This window comes from Dermacentor variabilis, chromosome 4 (genome assembly GCF_050947875.1).
Source record: "Dermacentor variabilis isolate Ectoservices chromosome 4, ASM5094787v1, whole genome shotgun sequence".
Lineage (NCBI taxonomy): Eukaryota > Metazoa > Arthropoda > Arachnida > Ixodida > Ixodidae > Dermacentor > Dermacentor variabilis.
In genome coordinates this window covers 9,970,792-9,987,535 of record NC_134571.1, presented here as the reverse complement: position 1 = coordinate 9,987,535, position 16,744 = coordinate 9,970,792, and the positions used below count along the sequence as shown (strand labels likewise).

Sequence of the window (16,744 nt, the reverse complement as noted above, 5' to 3'; positions counted from 1 at the left end):
TAAAGATCGAAGTCAATCTGAAGCCTGTACTTCCCATTATTCCCATGTAGGTTGAGGCAACACTAAGGAGAACCCCGTAGACACTAGCGCCACATTTCCCACTAGGGTACTTATTTAGAAACTCTATGCAGAACACTGTCCACTTCCAGTTACAGCGACTCCGCGCTTCTCGGCTACCGGCTGTGGCTGCCGTGCCGGCCCGTGTCACGTCGTGAGGCAGCCGGTGTCGAGTCGTTTTTCCAGTCGGCGCTCTTCCGGCCAAGCACCGCACACGGCTTCCTTCTAGCCATCACAAAACACAGTCGGACTCGGTGCGCGCAGATAATGAGACCGCTGACGACGACTGTGTTGGAACGTAAGCGATCTGGCGCTTGCGTTGCGGGCCGTAGTTACCGCTTCGCAAGCACGCACGAGCGAGGAACAGGACGAGGAAGAGCAGGGAGCGCGCACACCTGCTAGTAGACTAACCGGAAGTCAAAGGTCCTTGTTCAACCAATCGATAGCGTCTCATCACCAGATGCACCCTGGTGACGTCACGACGAGCGCTGGGGATACTGGAAAGGCCCAGAGAGGAGCACATGATTGTTTGTCTTTTTCTCTTCTTTTTTTTTCTGTCTTTTTTTTTTTGGCACGCTCGCGGTGCGCAGCGCTGCCGCGTTTGGCATAGCTGATAATGACGGAATCCTGAACTTGATGCGCGTGTTTACTTGAAATGTTTAAAAAATATCAGAGGTGGTTCAGAACGCCAATAACCAGCCAATGGAAACTCACCCTGGCAATCTTTAACACCCGAACTCTGTCGAGTGAGGCTAGCTTAACAGGACTCTTTGAGGAACTAACAGATATTGTTTGGGATATCATTGGCCTTTGTGAGATTAGAAGGACTGGCGAGGCTTATGCAGTACTGACTAACGGCCATGTCCTCTGCTAGAGAGGTCTTCCAGATAAGAAGCAATACGGGGTAGGATTCCTAATTCATAAGGACATAGCGGGCAACATTGACGAATTCTGCAGCGTTAATGAGAGGGTAGCAGTAGTCGTAATGAAACTTAATAAGAGATATAGATTAAAGGTAGTACGAGCCCACGCTCCAACATCCAGTCACGATGACGACGAAGTAGATCAGTTTTATGAAGATGTTGAATTAGCGATGAGAAATGTGCAAACTCAGTATACTGTAGTAATGGGCGACTTCAGTGCAAAAGTGGGGGAAAAGCAGGCTGGTGAACAAGCAATCGGAAACTACGGCGTCAAGTTTAGGAACGCTAGAGGAGAGATGCTGGTATAATTCGCACAAAGGAATAAGCTGCGAATAATGAACACCTTTTTCAGGAAGCGTAGCAACAGAAAGTGGAGCTGGAAAAGCCCTAATGTTGAAACAAGAAATGAAATTGATTTCATACTTTCTGCCGATCCCAGCATAGTGCATGATGTAGAAGTGATAGGTAGGGTAAAGTGCAGTGATCCTACGTTACTGAGGGCTAGGATACACCTCAATTTGAAGAGAGAAAGAGTAAAATTAATCAGAAGAAACAGGTCAACCTAGAGGCAGTAAGGGTAAAAGCAGACAAATTCAGGCTGGTTCTTTCCAACAAATATGTAGCCTTAGAAAAGACATATGATGATGACATACAGCTAATGAATGAAACCGTAACTAGCCTGGCTTCAAAGGCAGCAACTGAAGTGGGAAGCAAGGGACCAAGGCAACCAGTAGGCAAGCTCTCCCAAGTAACAAAGGACCTAATAAAGAAACGACAAAAATGAGGGTGTTCAAATCAAGAGATAAGATAGAATTCGCTGAACTGTCGAAACTGATCAACAAGGCGAAAATAAGTTATATTCGAAACTATAACGTGAGAAAGGCTGAAGAAGCCGAAAAAATGGACGCAGCCTGAAATCAGTGAGAAAGAAACTTGGCATAGGACAAACCAAGATGTATGCACTGAAAGATAAGCAAGGTAATATCATCCGCAATCTCGAAAATATAGTAAAAGCAGCGGAAGAATTCTATACTGATCTGTACAGTACTCAGAGGAGTCAGGATACCCTCATTCGAAGCAGTAATGAACAGGATACAGAAAGTCCTCCTTAACTAGCCATGAGGTCAGAAGGAGCTTGCAGACATGAAACGGGGAAGAGCGGAAGGCGAAAATGGAATAACAGTCAATTCATTTAAAGATGGAGGAGACATAATTCTTGGAAAACTGGCGACACACGAAATGTCTATCGACTGCAAGAGTCCCAGAAAACCGGAAGAATGCAAGCATTATACTAATCCAGAAAAAGGGAGACGTGAAAGAATTGAAAAATTATAAGCCTATTGGCTTACTCCCAGTGTTATATGAAATATTCACCAAGATAATTTGCAATAGAATAAGGGCAACACTGAACTTTAGCCAACAAGGGAACAGGCTGGCTTCAGGAAGGGGTACTCTACAATGTATGACATCCATGTCAATTATCAGGTAATCGAGAAATTCCCAGAGTAGAATCAGCCTCTCTATATGGCTTTCATATATTACGAAAAGGTGTTTGATTCATTAGAGGTACCAGTAGTCACAGAGGCATTACGTACTCAAGGAGTACAGACCGCTTACCTAAATATCTTGAAAAATATCTACAGAGATTCCACAGTTACTTTAATTCTACACAAGGAAAGTAGGAAGATACCTATAAAGAATGGGGTCAGACAAGGAGACACAATCCCTGCAATGCTATTCACTGCGTGCATGGAGGAAGTATTCTAGCTATTAAACTGGGAAGGCTTAGGAGTAAGGATCGATGGGGAGTATATCAGGAAGCTTCGCTTTGCCGATGACATTGTTCTATTCAGCAACACTGCAGACGAGTTACATCAGATAATTCAGAACCTTAACAGACAGAGTGTAAGAGCGTAGTTGAAGATTAATATGCAGAAGGACATAGATAATGATGAATAGTCGGGCAAGGGAACAAGGATCGCCAGTCAGCCTCTGGCCTGGGAAGGAATACGTTTACCTAGGTCAATTAATCACAGGGAATCCTGATCATGAGAAGGAAATTCATAGAAGAATTAAAATGGGTTGGATCGCATACAGCAGACATTGTCAACTCCTGACTGGAAGCTTACCATAATCATTGAAAAGGAAGGTGAACAATTGGTGCATTTTACCGGTACTCACATATGGGGCAGAGACTTGGAGACTGATAAAGAAGCTTAAGAAAAAGTTAAGGGCTGCGCAAAGGGCGATGGCACGAAGAATGCTAGGCACAACGTTAAGAGACAGAAAGAGAGCGGTTTGGATCAGAGAGCAAACGGTGTTAGCCGATATTGTAATTGACATTAAGAGAAAAAATGGAGCTGGGCAGGTCACGTAATGAGCAGGTTAGATAACCGTTGCACCATTAGGGTTACAGAATGGGTAGAAAGAGAAGGAAAGCGCAGCCGAGGACGGCAGAAGACTAGGTGGGGCGATCAAATTAGGAAATTCGCTGGCGCTAGTTGGAATCGGTTGGCGCAGGACAGGGATAATTGGAGATCGCAGGGAGAGGCCTTCGTCCTGCAGTGGACATAAAGTAGGCTGACGATGATGATGATGATGATGATGATTATCAGAACAGCTGTGAAAAGGTAGGATACCTACCTCAACTCCCCACACTAATAAATGGGAAGTACGATGCTAAACTCATAGTTACTATTAGAAGCCTTTTGGAAAATTAAAATACTTGTGGAGCCGCGCTTCTGCACATGTAAAGAACGAAATGCAGGCAACAACGGTGGCGAGGCTTCTGCTTCAGTGAAATAGTCAATTCCGACAACAGAAATATTGACATGCTAGCTATAAAATTGGATTATTAGCCTTCAAAATATGAGACAACAGCAAACAGCTTCGTTTTTTTTAACAGTGTTGCAAGTTTTGCAGCATCACGAGATACTTTCTCATCGCTAAACACAGAGCAACTTACTATTATAGTCACTCGGAAGGATTGCACGTCAGTAATTTCATGAAGCTAGTGGTTTGTACACTCGTATCGAAATCGTGTACGACGTCATGTCAAGGTAGTGTGCCTCAGTAAACAGGTACTAAACTATAGACAAGACGTCAAATGTCAGTATGGCATTTTCTCTCTCTCGGCTTGTGAAATAAATATGTGCCTAACATAAGCGATTGCAGTCACACGAGAGTGCTACTACCGTCGCTCAGGCCACTGTGATGTAATGCATTTCCAACGGGCCTGCAGGTTCCCATCGCCGACGTGGAGAACCTGACTGACTCGGCAGATGACAGCCGCGACATCACGCGCGACGTGACAGCTGACCGCATCGTTCCGCTAGCCGTGAACCCCCTGGAGAACCACCCGGAGATAAAGTCCATCGACCACAGCCCCGTCGAGTCACCCAAAGGGGGTGGCGGCTACGAAAGCTCCGAAGTCTAGGAATCCGCCATTTTGACGTTGCGAGAGGCCTTTTCGTGGGGACCCGCAACCAAGTCGGAGAGCGATGCCTTTCCAGCACTGCCGGTGTGTCACCGAGGGAGAAGGATGGGAGCACTTAACTGCTCCTGCCACGACAAAAAAAGAAACAGTCCCGATGCGGTTAAGCCGGCTGACCGTGATAGCCGTGGCTGTGACCTAAATGAGCGACATTGCTTTGACGCAACTTACGCGATACGGAAGATATGCAGTCAAACATGCACCGAAAAAGATGTAGTGACAGCTGCACCTCGGTTCTGGTTGACTACAGCTTGTTCCGTAACGGCGTACTTTGTAAACATTGTCCTGTTTTTTTTTTCGGTGTCGTTCTGCTATCGCCCTGTCGGGTGACGCTACGGCAGTCAAAAACAGAACGAATTAGGATCCTCGCCCTGAGGCGCGCACTGGTTGTGAAGGATCAGACAAAAAGGAAGGAGAAATTGAGAACGTTTGCTCTAGGCTCAACGACGCGATGACATTGAGTTTTCTCCCATCAGATTTGCCATTCGCGGGAACACAACTTGTGGTATTCATGCTTGCAGTGTTCCTCAAAGCAACAGCAGTGGACCTACAGAAATGGAATGTTGGTGGAACTTAAGGAGCAAATTCGTGGGACTAACAGGCCTGTGTATCGAGCAGAGTACAGAACTGCTGATTCATGGTGCGTACAGATTTAGACAACGAGAAAGGCAACAGTAGAGAGACGCTTCTTACCCACATGCTAGAGGAGAAAGACGGCTGTATCAAGCAGCCATTATTGAATGAAAAAATGTGTGGGGCAGCAGCAGGGACGGCCGCCGCTCTGGAGCAACGCACACTGCCACTTCGTAGGATGGTTACCAGCCAAACGTGTCCATATCCCAGCACATTCGTGCAGTGCACTACCTTCCCGACGTACAAAGAACATTCAGCGCACTATTAGACATATGTCTTTTGGCATAGCACGAATTTTTGCACCCGCTCCCGGAGACTATGTCCGCACGTTCAGGGAGTTAGGGTTGCTAGCTAAAATGGCACTTGTAACCTCACAGTGAAAAAGAAGCCACCTGTGGCGACAATAACACCGACTACCACGAGAGACGCCGTGCATTTTCTTGTGTGTGCGTTTTTCTGCCGCCTTGCTTCGAACGCAAGGATAATCTATGCTTGCTTAAACTTATGAAGCTTGTCTTAGCCAAGAATTCACAGAAGCTTGAAGAACGCCATTCAGCTATCAACGGGTGGCTTCTCCAAGTCAAACGTCAAGGGTGTGTGCAAATTAAAGAAGCTTGCGCGGAGAATTAAAGCACCACCCTTTTGTATATCGTTATTTGGCACCGCAAGAAAAGAGAAACAGCACGGGCGTAGCCAGGCGTAAATCTTTATGCTGAGAGCGCGTGTTATTGAGGTTGAAATTAAAGCCAAGATGAACAAGAGAAAACCTAGTAGAAAGGAATTGCGGAATAAATGTCACGGCCCAAAAACATGACCGATGTTCTTTCCAAAGAGGACTGAACAACAGCAGTAAGTACGTTGACTTCAGTTCCATTTCCTTGAACACTGCTCGATAGCTTCTGGCTGTGCCCACACTATCGCCAAATTTTGTCGATCTTTTTAAACATCTTGCGTAGTACCCACAGTACTTTTCTACAAAATTACAAGTTCATCAAAGAGCTGCACCAAGCAGCAACACAGCAAACAAAGAACGGGCCGTTTACTTTTTACACGACTGTTCTCTAAACCCGGTTAAGTCATACGCAATCTTCACGGCAGTGATACATTTTCACGTCGCAAAAAAAAAAAAAAAAGTAGTGATGACAACTCTGGTGTTTCCCACAGGCTGAACCTATATAGGGTGTCCCAGCTAACGTTAGCCAAGCTGTTCAACTAAAGAAGAAAGAAAGACGGTGCAAGATGCGATCGTAAGACGTACGGTGCTCGACCTCTGATGACCGAATACCATAGGTTTAATAACTGCATCTTGCAACGTGTTTTCTAAATCTTTGTTTTCACTGAACAGCTTGCCTAACGTTAGCTGGGACACGCGGTATAGAAGAACCTCACACCCTTCGACCTATTGGAACACTGGGTGATGATGATTTTTTTGCGAAATTTTTTCTCCACTATACGGCATTTTTCTGCTCCAGCGGAGGTAGTTCGCGTCATACACACGTCACAGTAAACCCGCTACCGGCGTCCTCTAGATACGTGCATCCACAAAATCTCCTACGGCCGTCCTGTTATATGGTCACGTGACGCCGGCGTATACCAGCGTGTGTCGCTTCCGTAGATGATAACTGGCATAGCCCTGTCTATCGCTGGCTCCAGAACGCTATAAATTCGGCATCGCCGTTGCAGGCGCTGTGTGCACAGAGAGAACAATGTGTAGTGCGTTTTCCGGTGGTGCTGTCAAAGGGCCCTCCGTGCGTCAACCTGTGTGTGTTTAGCTGGCGCCATTTGGCTCCCCATACTCTGCCTGCCTGTGAAATCATCTATTCGCACCAATCGCGCTGGCACATAGTTTCCGGTACCGCTTCGCTTGCTCCGTGTTTGTCGCCCCGATTGTCGACTGAATGTTTTCTTCTTCGAGGCCCGCAGGGGTCGCAGCCATTGGTTATTTGGTGACGCTCGTAACGGGTGGCCTTGTTCACGTTGCCCGTTACGGCGGCGGCGCCCATGAGCACGCTCTGCACAACTGTTGCACCCGCTGTACTGCCGTGTTCCGAGCGCTTGCCTCGTCGCGTACTGTTTGCTCAAGCGGTCGCACGGAGGCGCTGCCTTTCGTGCAGCGGCCATCGTGGTGCGCGTTAGTGTGCAGTGATACGCGACCATATTTTAGAGGTAGTTCTTCAGTGGCGGGTGAGTGCGAATCATGTGTCATTGTGCCACCTGTGCATCAATATAAAGAAAACGCGGTGATCCTCGCCGCGCACCCTAGGAGGCCAGCTGATCATTCGTGCACGTCAAAAGCTGTGCGTCCCGATAGTGCTGCGTGAACGTTTTGAGTCTACTTAACGAACCTCGTGGCCCCCTCCCGCGCAGAGACCAAAATTTTTCGTGTCAGGTGCAGTGGATCCTTGACTTTCTTTCCTTGCTCTTTTTCTTTCACCCCGCCCCCCCCCCTTTTTTTTCTTTTTTTTTTTTTTTGCTGTGGCAGACATCTGCGCATAGAAAGACAATCCACGTCTGAACATTGGCATGAGTATACACTTATTTCGAAACGGGTAATTGCGCGTTAGTTATGGCTTCAACGTGGCCATGAGCTGCTTGCCATATTGGTTAACGACGACACCCACGCTGCCATGTATATATCCGAAAGCCACCGCGATGAGTAGTGAGCATTTGTGGCACCTGCGCCGGCTCGCAAGCAAGCACCGTCTGCAATGTCAGCAACCCTGTCAGCTCAATATCCGCGCAGAGAATTAGTGAAATTTCCTTTTCTCAAAGAGTGAACGCTTTCCGAAATTCTGTACAGCATTGATGTGGCCTAGAGCTTCGTCATAAGCTGCGCATTGGCACAAGACAACTAATTTGAGTCAAACAAGTTCATTAGGGATTATTCACTGCACGTGCCAAATCCCTGCGACTTTTCAGCAAGCGATGGTAGCTTAGCGAAAAGTAATAGAGGGACAAAAAGAACAATGAAACGGACAAATTTCTTTAATGAAAAAGAATGCCTTTATGTGAATCAGCCAAGCTTTTATGAGCCTGCACCCTTCCGTGTACGATTTTTTTCAATTCGCTGTCTTTTAAGGTCGCGTCTCCCTGTGAGACGACGATGTGATGCTGCCCACACGCGCCTCAAATAGTACGCATATCGATGGGTGCCCTGTGAATAAACACTTGATACTAGCGCCCGTCCTTGTCAGTTTCATTGTTTTTTGGTGTCCGTCTATTACTCTGCGCCAAGCTAGCATAGTAAGAATGCAAGATTAACTAGCCCAACAGCCAATCCTCCCGATGATTTGTGTTCGATATTTTGTTAAAAGCAACATGTGTCTGTGTTTCGCATGTTGTATTTAAGAGAGGCCAATATGAACATGCGAAAAGCATACGAGGCCGCGGTTCTAGTACTTTCACACGAAAAGCATGCATCTGTACTCCTCCAATAACAACGCAAAAGTGTCCAATAAATGCTAACGTTAGCATAACATTGGCTGTCTGTATAGCTACAACGTCTCCTATTTATTTATTTTTTTGCATTTGTGGCTCCAAAGTAATCATGGTGTGCATGTAGGTAGATAACAAAAAGTAGCGGTGAAAGAAACCCTCAGTCGGCACTGTGACCATTTCGACTGCATTGTTTGTGTTCCCCGTTCTTGCCGAATTGACACTCTGCTCCTTCTGGGTATCCTGCTCATCGTATATCGAAAATAGCAAGGAATAGAAGAGAATCACGTAGCTTATTCCTCTTTTTGCCATTCTCGGCTGAAATATTATTGTTCTCAAGAAAACTTATGGTACCATCGCAAACTTATTTCAGTTCTGCGTAAACCCGTAAATACTTTCAAAAATATCAAATTTGTGTGAAAAATGCCCTGGCGTCGTTCATTGCAAAGTCCATGTGGTACTATTTCTTGCTTGCTAAAAATTCTTCTCCTTATCTAATGTATCTGAAGTATATGAGCAACGTTAGTATAGCTCATTTTTTCTAAGAATTCAAAATCTGGCGAACTGTTTTCAGAATCGAATTAGAGCTAGCAGTGTTATTTTTTTCTTTTTTTTTTGCATCTTTCGGAAAAGTCTCTTTGTACACAACTTGCAAAACAATGACCTACCTATGTGCAGAGTATTGTGATAAGCTAATAGCATGCAGAAATCACCATTTGTACTCGGGCTAGTGGAATGTCGACTCCGCGCACCCGTCATCGCTTTCCACTCGCAAGTACCATCAGGAAATGTTCTGACGGCCAGTTTAGACGGTCTCATTTGAACACTGGCGCAATTTAGAAAATCACATAGGAGAACAATTCATGATGTGAAGTGTGTTTATACAGTGTACCCTGTAACGCTGCCACCAGCAAAGGTCCTCTTGATGTCAAGCAAGATGCTCTTCTGGCATTTTCGTCCCGAGATCTATCTATACTTCGCAGATGTGGTTCTGTTCGGACTGCTCAAATGCGTGGCGTAGATCGTTGGCAGTGACCGCTTGTAATTGGCCTCCAAAGCAAAGAAAACATGGGCCAGTGCATCCTCGGCACCGGGGATGCGGTCGACGTGGCACTGTATTCGAACACGTTCTGCAGGGCTGACCAACGTATTAGCTTAACGAAGCGTGTTCTACGGTGGCCACAGATTTTGTTACGTGCGTGTTGTTGGTTTTTGTTTGTTTTCTTTCTTTCCCAGTGTACAACATCGTCGATTTTCTCTCTACATACAGACATACATATTATACATACTTATACACATATATCTTAGAATGCAAGTCGTGCATACCGTGTATTACTATTCTGATGTATACCTGTGTATCGCGTACGTGAGGATCTGCCATGCTGGGACGCTACAACTTTTGTAAATGTTCATGTTTCTCTCTGTAAATTTATAAATGGCATCGGTTTTACAAAAATAAAGTGTCCCAAACGGGCTCAGCTGAATTATCTTTCTTTCGTCTCGGTAGACAAAACCGCAGAAAGTTTTTGGTGCAAAGGTGCCTGTTCTTTCTCGTTATCCACGAAAGCGATGCAAAGCAAACGTGCGCGCCACACGAGGTACACTTTCGCTATACCCGTTACGCTATGTATGTGGACTGAGAAATCTTATATACAACATAATTTATTTTTAAGCTTAGGTTGTCAGAATGGTCTTCGTTTTCTGAAACATTTCCCAGCGTTCTTGCATCTTAGTTTAAAGACACCTAATTTAAACGCAGAAGGCGCGCAAAGAAGCACTGTCATTTCTGCAGATACTCTGCGTTCAGAATTGCAGAATATCGTGACGCAGCGACATCGCGAAAGAAGCGCTTTGAGCAGATTTCCAGACGAAAGGATAAGACACAGTGCTAAAAACTAAAACAAACCGCGAAGACTGGAAACAATGCCAAAGATCCTCGTGCGTGTACTTTCTTTTTCCCCACGAATTTAAATCGAAAGTTGCCCAGCAGTACAACCGGTCATGCTCATGCGGTGGCCTGCCGACATCCATCAGTCAGATGCGATGGTGGGTGCCACGGAGGAAGATAAACAAGAACGGCCACCTAGCCATCTCGCAATACGCGAGAAGAGCTACAAAAACGCGGGCGGGGGAGGGGGTGTTACTTTGGTGGCAGCTTCGTGTCATGCGGTCCTCGGATCCTACTTTGAAAGCGATCTGCCTTGGGTACAGAGTTTAGGCCAGCCGAGGGCCGATAGCTTCGTGTGAGCTGTATTCTCGCGGCTTAGTTCTCGTTGAAGCGCTTTACGCCACGAAGAGCAATTCGCTTGCTACTGCAACCACTCTTCCCCATACCACCGTTCTGACAACGAGTGCCCGCGGTCATCCAGTGAGCTGTGTTCATGTTTGCCTGCGCGCGCGTGACGCCATGCTTGTTAATTCAGTTAGTAAGAGAATGTTAACAAGTTTATATGGTGGATAAAACTTCTATCCTTACTTCGTACAGCAGATTAATAATTTGCTATGACAATCGACGCTTCCCCTTACGGGCGGAACTGCGACATTTGTTTCTTTCCCTTCAACCGTTAAAAGAGCTCATTGCCGTACGAATAGGGCGGCAGTAACATTGATAGTGATATAGCAAATTGTTAGACAACTACCCGAAGCAAGAATCGTAGTTTTATCAGCCGTATAAATTGCAGTACAGATACGCTTGCTAATTATATTATCAAGCATGGTGTCACGCACGCACAGACAAACATGAACAGGGACGCTATAACGTAAAGCTATTTCAAACTTTTTTACTCCACTTCAGCAAATCAACCCTCCGCTATTGGTCAATTTTTTTAGAGCTAGCCCCCACTTCGCTTGTCTGTCATGCGACGTCAGCAAATACGTGAAAGCTAATCATCTGGTATTATGCGTGCGTGATTACACTGAGCAAAAGAAAATATTTCCGCTCCTACACATTTTTCACCATTATCCCTCAGCAATTGGTTAAAAGTTCGCGTCAAAGTGGCGGTCCCACTCTTCCTTGGTGGTCCTGGCCCCCGGCGCTAGGGGCCAACCACAGAGCATGTGAGCAAGGCTAGCTAAATCTTTACAAAAGCGACACACATTGTGAGGGTGCGCGTCGGGAAAGATCTTGTGCATGAAGGCCGGGCATGGGTATAGGTGCTCGTTGGAAGCCGCCTGTACATGACTTCTTGTGCTTTATTGAGTGCTTTGCGCGGTAGCGGCATGGTTCTCTTGACTAACTTGTAGTGCTGGGTGAGATCGTTGTAAGTGACGAGGGGGTCACGCTCGCTCACCCATCCTGCCGAGAGGGAGACCGGGCTCGCACGGTGAGTTAGGTATCATGCGGCCTCGTATGCCGTCTCGTTCAGGTTAGGGAGCGGACCCTCCAATGGTCCCATGTGTGCCGGGAACCAATTGATGTAGTGTGGGGTGAGGTGTTGAGTACCAAGTATTCTGCCGATGGTGGGGGATATGCTCCCTGTTCCGAAGGACAGAATTGCCCTCTTAGAGTCGCAGTACACCAAGTTTTTACCGTCTTCTGGGAGTGCAAGACTGATGGCCGCCTGCTCGGCCACCTCAGGACTATCACTGGGGACCGTGCACGCATTGATGACCGTGCCATCTGTGTTGACCACCGCTGCTACATAGGCTCGTCTGCGAAGATATTTGGCGGCGGCCGAAAAGCAGCATGCTTTCCCGGAGGCGGCTGCTTGTCGGAGGAGTGCTTTGGCTCAAACAAGTCTTCTGTCGATGTTGTGCTCTGGGTTCATATTACTGGGCGGGGGGGGGGGGGGGGGGGTCGCCCTGATCTTTTTCCTCTGGTCAGGTGTTAGCCCATGTCTGTTGCACTCGATTTCTTGAGGCGCGACGCTGATTTCTCGTGGGATCCATCTGCCCGCAGGTGTGCCGGACAGCCTGGTGTTCTGTGTCTGTTCCTGTGCCTCCGCAATCTCGCTCAGCGTGTTGCACATGCTTAATGCGTCCAGTTCCTCCGTGCTGGTGTGCATGGGTAGACCCATGGCTCTCTTGGCGACATTACGCAGGAGTGTTTCCAGCTTCTCACTCTCCACTTTCGACCAATTATGCATGGCCGCGATGTACACGAAGTGACTTATTACGAACGCCTGTGGCAGGCTAAGCAGACTGTCCTCCTTGAGCCCGTGATGCCGGTTAGCCATTCGTCTCAGTAGGCGTGTGGTGTTCTCGGCCTTCGTGATGAGCTTAGCGACTGTGATGGTGTGCGAGCCATTCGCCTCTATTGACATGCCCAAAATCTTGATGTGACCGACCACCGGAATCATGGTGCCCTAAGTAGTGTACAGGCGGACGCATGGGTCGGCCCCTCTGTCCCATCCCTTTGGTTTGGCCTCGTCTCTTGGGTCTGTATAGCAGCAGTTCAGACTTGCTCGGCGAGCATCGCAGGCCTGTTGGTTTGAGGTACTGCTCAGTGGTTCGAATCGCATTTTGTAAAGTGTGCTTGATTTCAATACTTCAATAGAATTTTTTAACTAGAACGGGCTGTTTAATACACGCGCTAGTCACTTCTTCTTGCTCGCTATGTTTCTTCTAAATGGCGATGTCTTCGTTTCCTCATCGACCATGCCGCACTTCGGGAGTGGCATTTTCCTCTCTTTCGAAGCGTGCATCATTTCAATGTGACATTTCAGTGCGTGCATGCACAAAACATTAAAATACGAACTGCTTAGGTAAGTATGGCTTTATACGCATCACGATATGTGACTGCAATACAAAGTGAGCACGTATCGACGCAATGCGGTGCGTCTGTGAAATCGCGTGACACCTCGCACGCTAGGCGATAGCTGCGATGGAGACCCGAAACCGGCGGTGGAGGAGGAGGCATCATCGCCAACCGAAAGGGCTATTAGAATGAGCCCATAACAGCTTACGCTGTCAAATTTGATGTGCTGACTTTTGCGCCTTGAGAAGTATTCAGAGAGGTCTTGTATACACATTCGCAGCATATGCGTGAACTTCTACATGTGTGTGTGCGTGCGTGCGTGCGTGTGTGTGTGCGTGCGTGCGTGTGTGTGTGCGCGTGCGTGTGTGTGTGCGTGCGTGCGTGTGTGTGTGTGTGTGTGTGTGTGTGTGTGTGTGTGTGTGTGCATGTTTGTGTGTGTGTGTGTGTGTGTGTGTGTGTGTGTGTGTGTGTGCGTGTGTGTGTGTGTGTGTGTGTGTGTGTGTGTGTGTGTGTGTGTGTGTGTGTGTGTGTGTGTGTGTGTGTGTGTGTGTGTGTGTGTGTGTGTGTGTGTGTGTGTGTGTGTGTGTGTGTGTGTGTGTTTTCACAGCACACGCACCGCGATGGACGAACCAGGCTAGCCAAAGTTGAATTTCATTCACAACACAACTTCCATTCCACGTTTAGTAATCACGTACAGATCATTTGAGGCCTACTTCAGGGTGTTGCGTACTCCAGGGTAGCGTATCGTATTGCTGCCGAGTTAAAGCGACGCCTGTTTATCGAAGCCCGACCGACGTTACTATTGGGTAGCGTGGCGTTATCGGCGGGCTGCAGGCATCCGGTAAACCATGGCGACCGGGCAAGGACGAGACGATTTCTAGTGCGAAACTTGCACGGTTTATTCAAAGGTTGGTAAAAGATGAAGGGAAGAGAATGAAGTGTTAAAAAAGTACATTTAGGAGCCCCTTAAATAGGCTCTCTGCAATCGTGGGAGGGATCTTGCTTCCGTCGACATCACGTGACAGGCAAAGAGTCTGATTCGCGGAAAGAGGACCCCACCTCCGGTTATACCAAGCCTCTGCTTATACCAAGCCTCCGCTTATACCAAGCCTCTGGTTATACCAAGTCTCCGAGAATTGTAGGCACTTGTCTTTTGCGCGTTGCTGGTTCGTGGAAGTTCTGTAGAGTTCGACAGTCTGAGTCGCACACACACACGCACAAAAGCCTGTAAACACTGCGGTGCATCCGCCAGACCAGCAGACACTCGAGATGACCATGGCGAATTAGGAAGTCCCACTTCCTTTCGACGAGGCATGGTGGGCGAAAATCCTTTTTGCACGGCGTGCTAGATGCCAACCGTAACATCATCTCCGGCGGGGGAGGAAGATCCCACGCGTAGGGGCCAGCAGCCACTGGGCGATGGATCGGCGTTTCAGTAGCAGAATTCCCCTCAGAGGTGACGAATCCTTGGTTCGTAGGTGGTAGATTCCTGGGGGTCGTTCATCAGTCCTCGTGGCGCTCTTGTGGCTTTTCTCCCTGGTGCGGTCCGGTGCAACTGGACTTGCAACAGGTCTCGCAACTTTTCGTCTCCTGCGTGGGCAAGCAATCACCCCAGAACAATGCCGGACCCACAACCACAAAGCAGCGAGCACAAGGCCACCCTCCGCCAAGATACACCAGGCTTTAAAAAAAAAGGAAACCCGCTACACCTTTCCCATTCCTTGCGCGCGTCCTCCCCCCCCCCCCCCCCCTGAACACTAAGAACAGCCTATTCTTGAGAGCGTTAAGACGTGGTTGTTAAAATCAGCTAACAATCGACTACAACTTCGAGAAAAAAATGTATGAACAACGTAACAATGCCATGGAAACCCGGGTGAGCATGAGGCTTTCGTTACTCTAGGGGCAACGACTTAGACTGTCGGCATTGCCGCTAAGCTTACCCTTCTTGTAGCGAATATCGAAGGTGTGCTGTTGAAGAGCCAAGCTCCAGCGCAAAAGACAGCCGTTTTTCGTAGACATGGACTGCAGCCAGGTGAGGGGACAGTGGTCAGTCTCTATGGTGAACCTTGAACCAGCGATATTACAAGCTAGCTTCTGCACCGCCCATACTACGCAGGGGCATTCCTTTTCTGATGCACTGTATGCTTCCTCACGAACTGAAAGCTTTCTATTGGCGTACAGTACAGGGTGTTCGTTCTCGCCATCTCTCTTTTGACAGAGCACCACCCCATACCCCTGTCGCTGGCATCACACTGAGGAATGAATGGCTGAGAGTAGTCGGGCGCGTTCAACACTGGCTGACTGGTTAGTGCTTTCTTCAGCATATTAAAAGCCTTTTCTTTTGCGTCATCCCACTTTACCGTTTGTGGGTCTGTTTTTCTAAGAGCATCCGTTAAAAAAATCGCAATATCAGAATACCGCAGGATATATCTTTGGTAATAACCCGCCAAGCCAAGGAATGGCCTGATGTCCCGCTTGGTGCATGGTTGGGGGAAGATGTATATTGCGGTCAATTTAACCTCGGAAGGGCGACGATGGCCTTGCCCTATTACATGGCCTAGATAAACTACCTCCACGCGCCCTAATTGGCATTTGGGAGCCTTAACAGTTAATTTGGCCTCGTAGACGGCACAGCACGGTTCGCAAGTGTTGCATATGGTCCGCCCATAATGAAGAAAAGATTGCTATGTCATCGAGATACTGAAGTGCAAAGTCCTCCATTCTTCGTAGCACCTGGTCCATAAGGCTAGAGAAGCAATATGGCTCATTCTTCAATCCAAAGCTCAGGCCTTTCGGCCGAAAAGTTCCCATCGGGGAAATAAACGCCGCAAGCCTGCTTGTCCGATCGGGCAACGGTACCTGCCAGTACCCTCTGACTAAATCGAGCGTAGAGATGAAATTAGCACTGCTCACTTTCTCAAGCCTTTCCTCGATATGCGGTATTGGATAAGTCTGGTCCTTCGTGATTAAATTGAGCCTGCGGCAGTGGATACATGGTCGCGGCTCCTTTCCTGGGACCTCAACCAAGATAAGAGGCGAGGTATAATCACTCTCTCCTGGCTCGATTACACCTAGCTCTAACATCATGTTTATTTCAGCGGCCATGACTTCACGTCGACAAGGTGAAACGCGATAAGCTTTCGAACGAACAGGATCCGACGAGGTTAACTTAATATCGTGAACGATCGCAGTGGCCCTGCCCGGTGTCTCTGAAAATACGTCTTTAAATTCAGACACGAGTTCCCTCAGTTCGGCCTTTTGATTGGGATTCAACTCCGCCTGTTCTACTAACTTGTCAACGGTCTCGTGAATGTCTTTGGCCTCCGTCACTGCTGTTAACTCCGGAAAGTCGACAGGCATCTCCTCAGGTTGGTTAAGGGACATGTTCACAATGGCTTCCCTCTGCCGGTAGGGTTTAAGTAGATTGCTATGGTACACTTGTGCTGTCCTTCGTTTTCCCGGTACCGTGATTACGTAGTTTGTTTCAGATAACTTCTGAATTATGTC

At 47.6% G+C, this 16,744-nt stretch overlaps 1 protein-coding gene across 1 annotated transcript in view; it reads left to right on the top strand.

Moving 5' to 3' along the window:
* LOC142577715 (glutamate receptor 3-like) overlaps positions 1-10,025 on the top strand; it is a 77,197-nt gene extending 67,172 nt beyond the window's left edge. Inside the window, exon 16 of the mRNA XM_075687170.1 lies at positions 4,222-10,025. Within this exon, the coding sequence (XP_075543285.1) occupies positions 4,222-4,416 (195 nt within the window). The 3' untranslated portion in view covers positions 4,417-10,025. The remainder of the gene's footprint in view (positions 1-4,221) is intronic.
* The last annotated feature ends 6,719 nt before the right edge of the window (positions 10,026-16,744 follow it).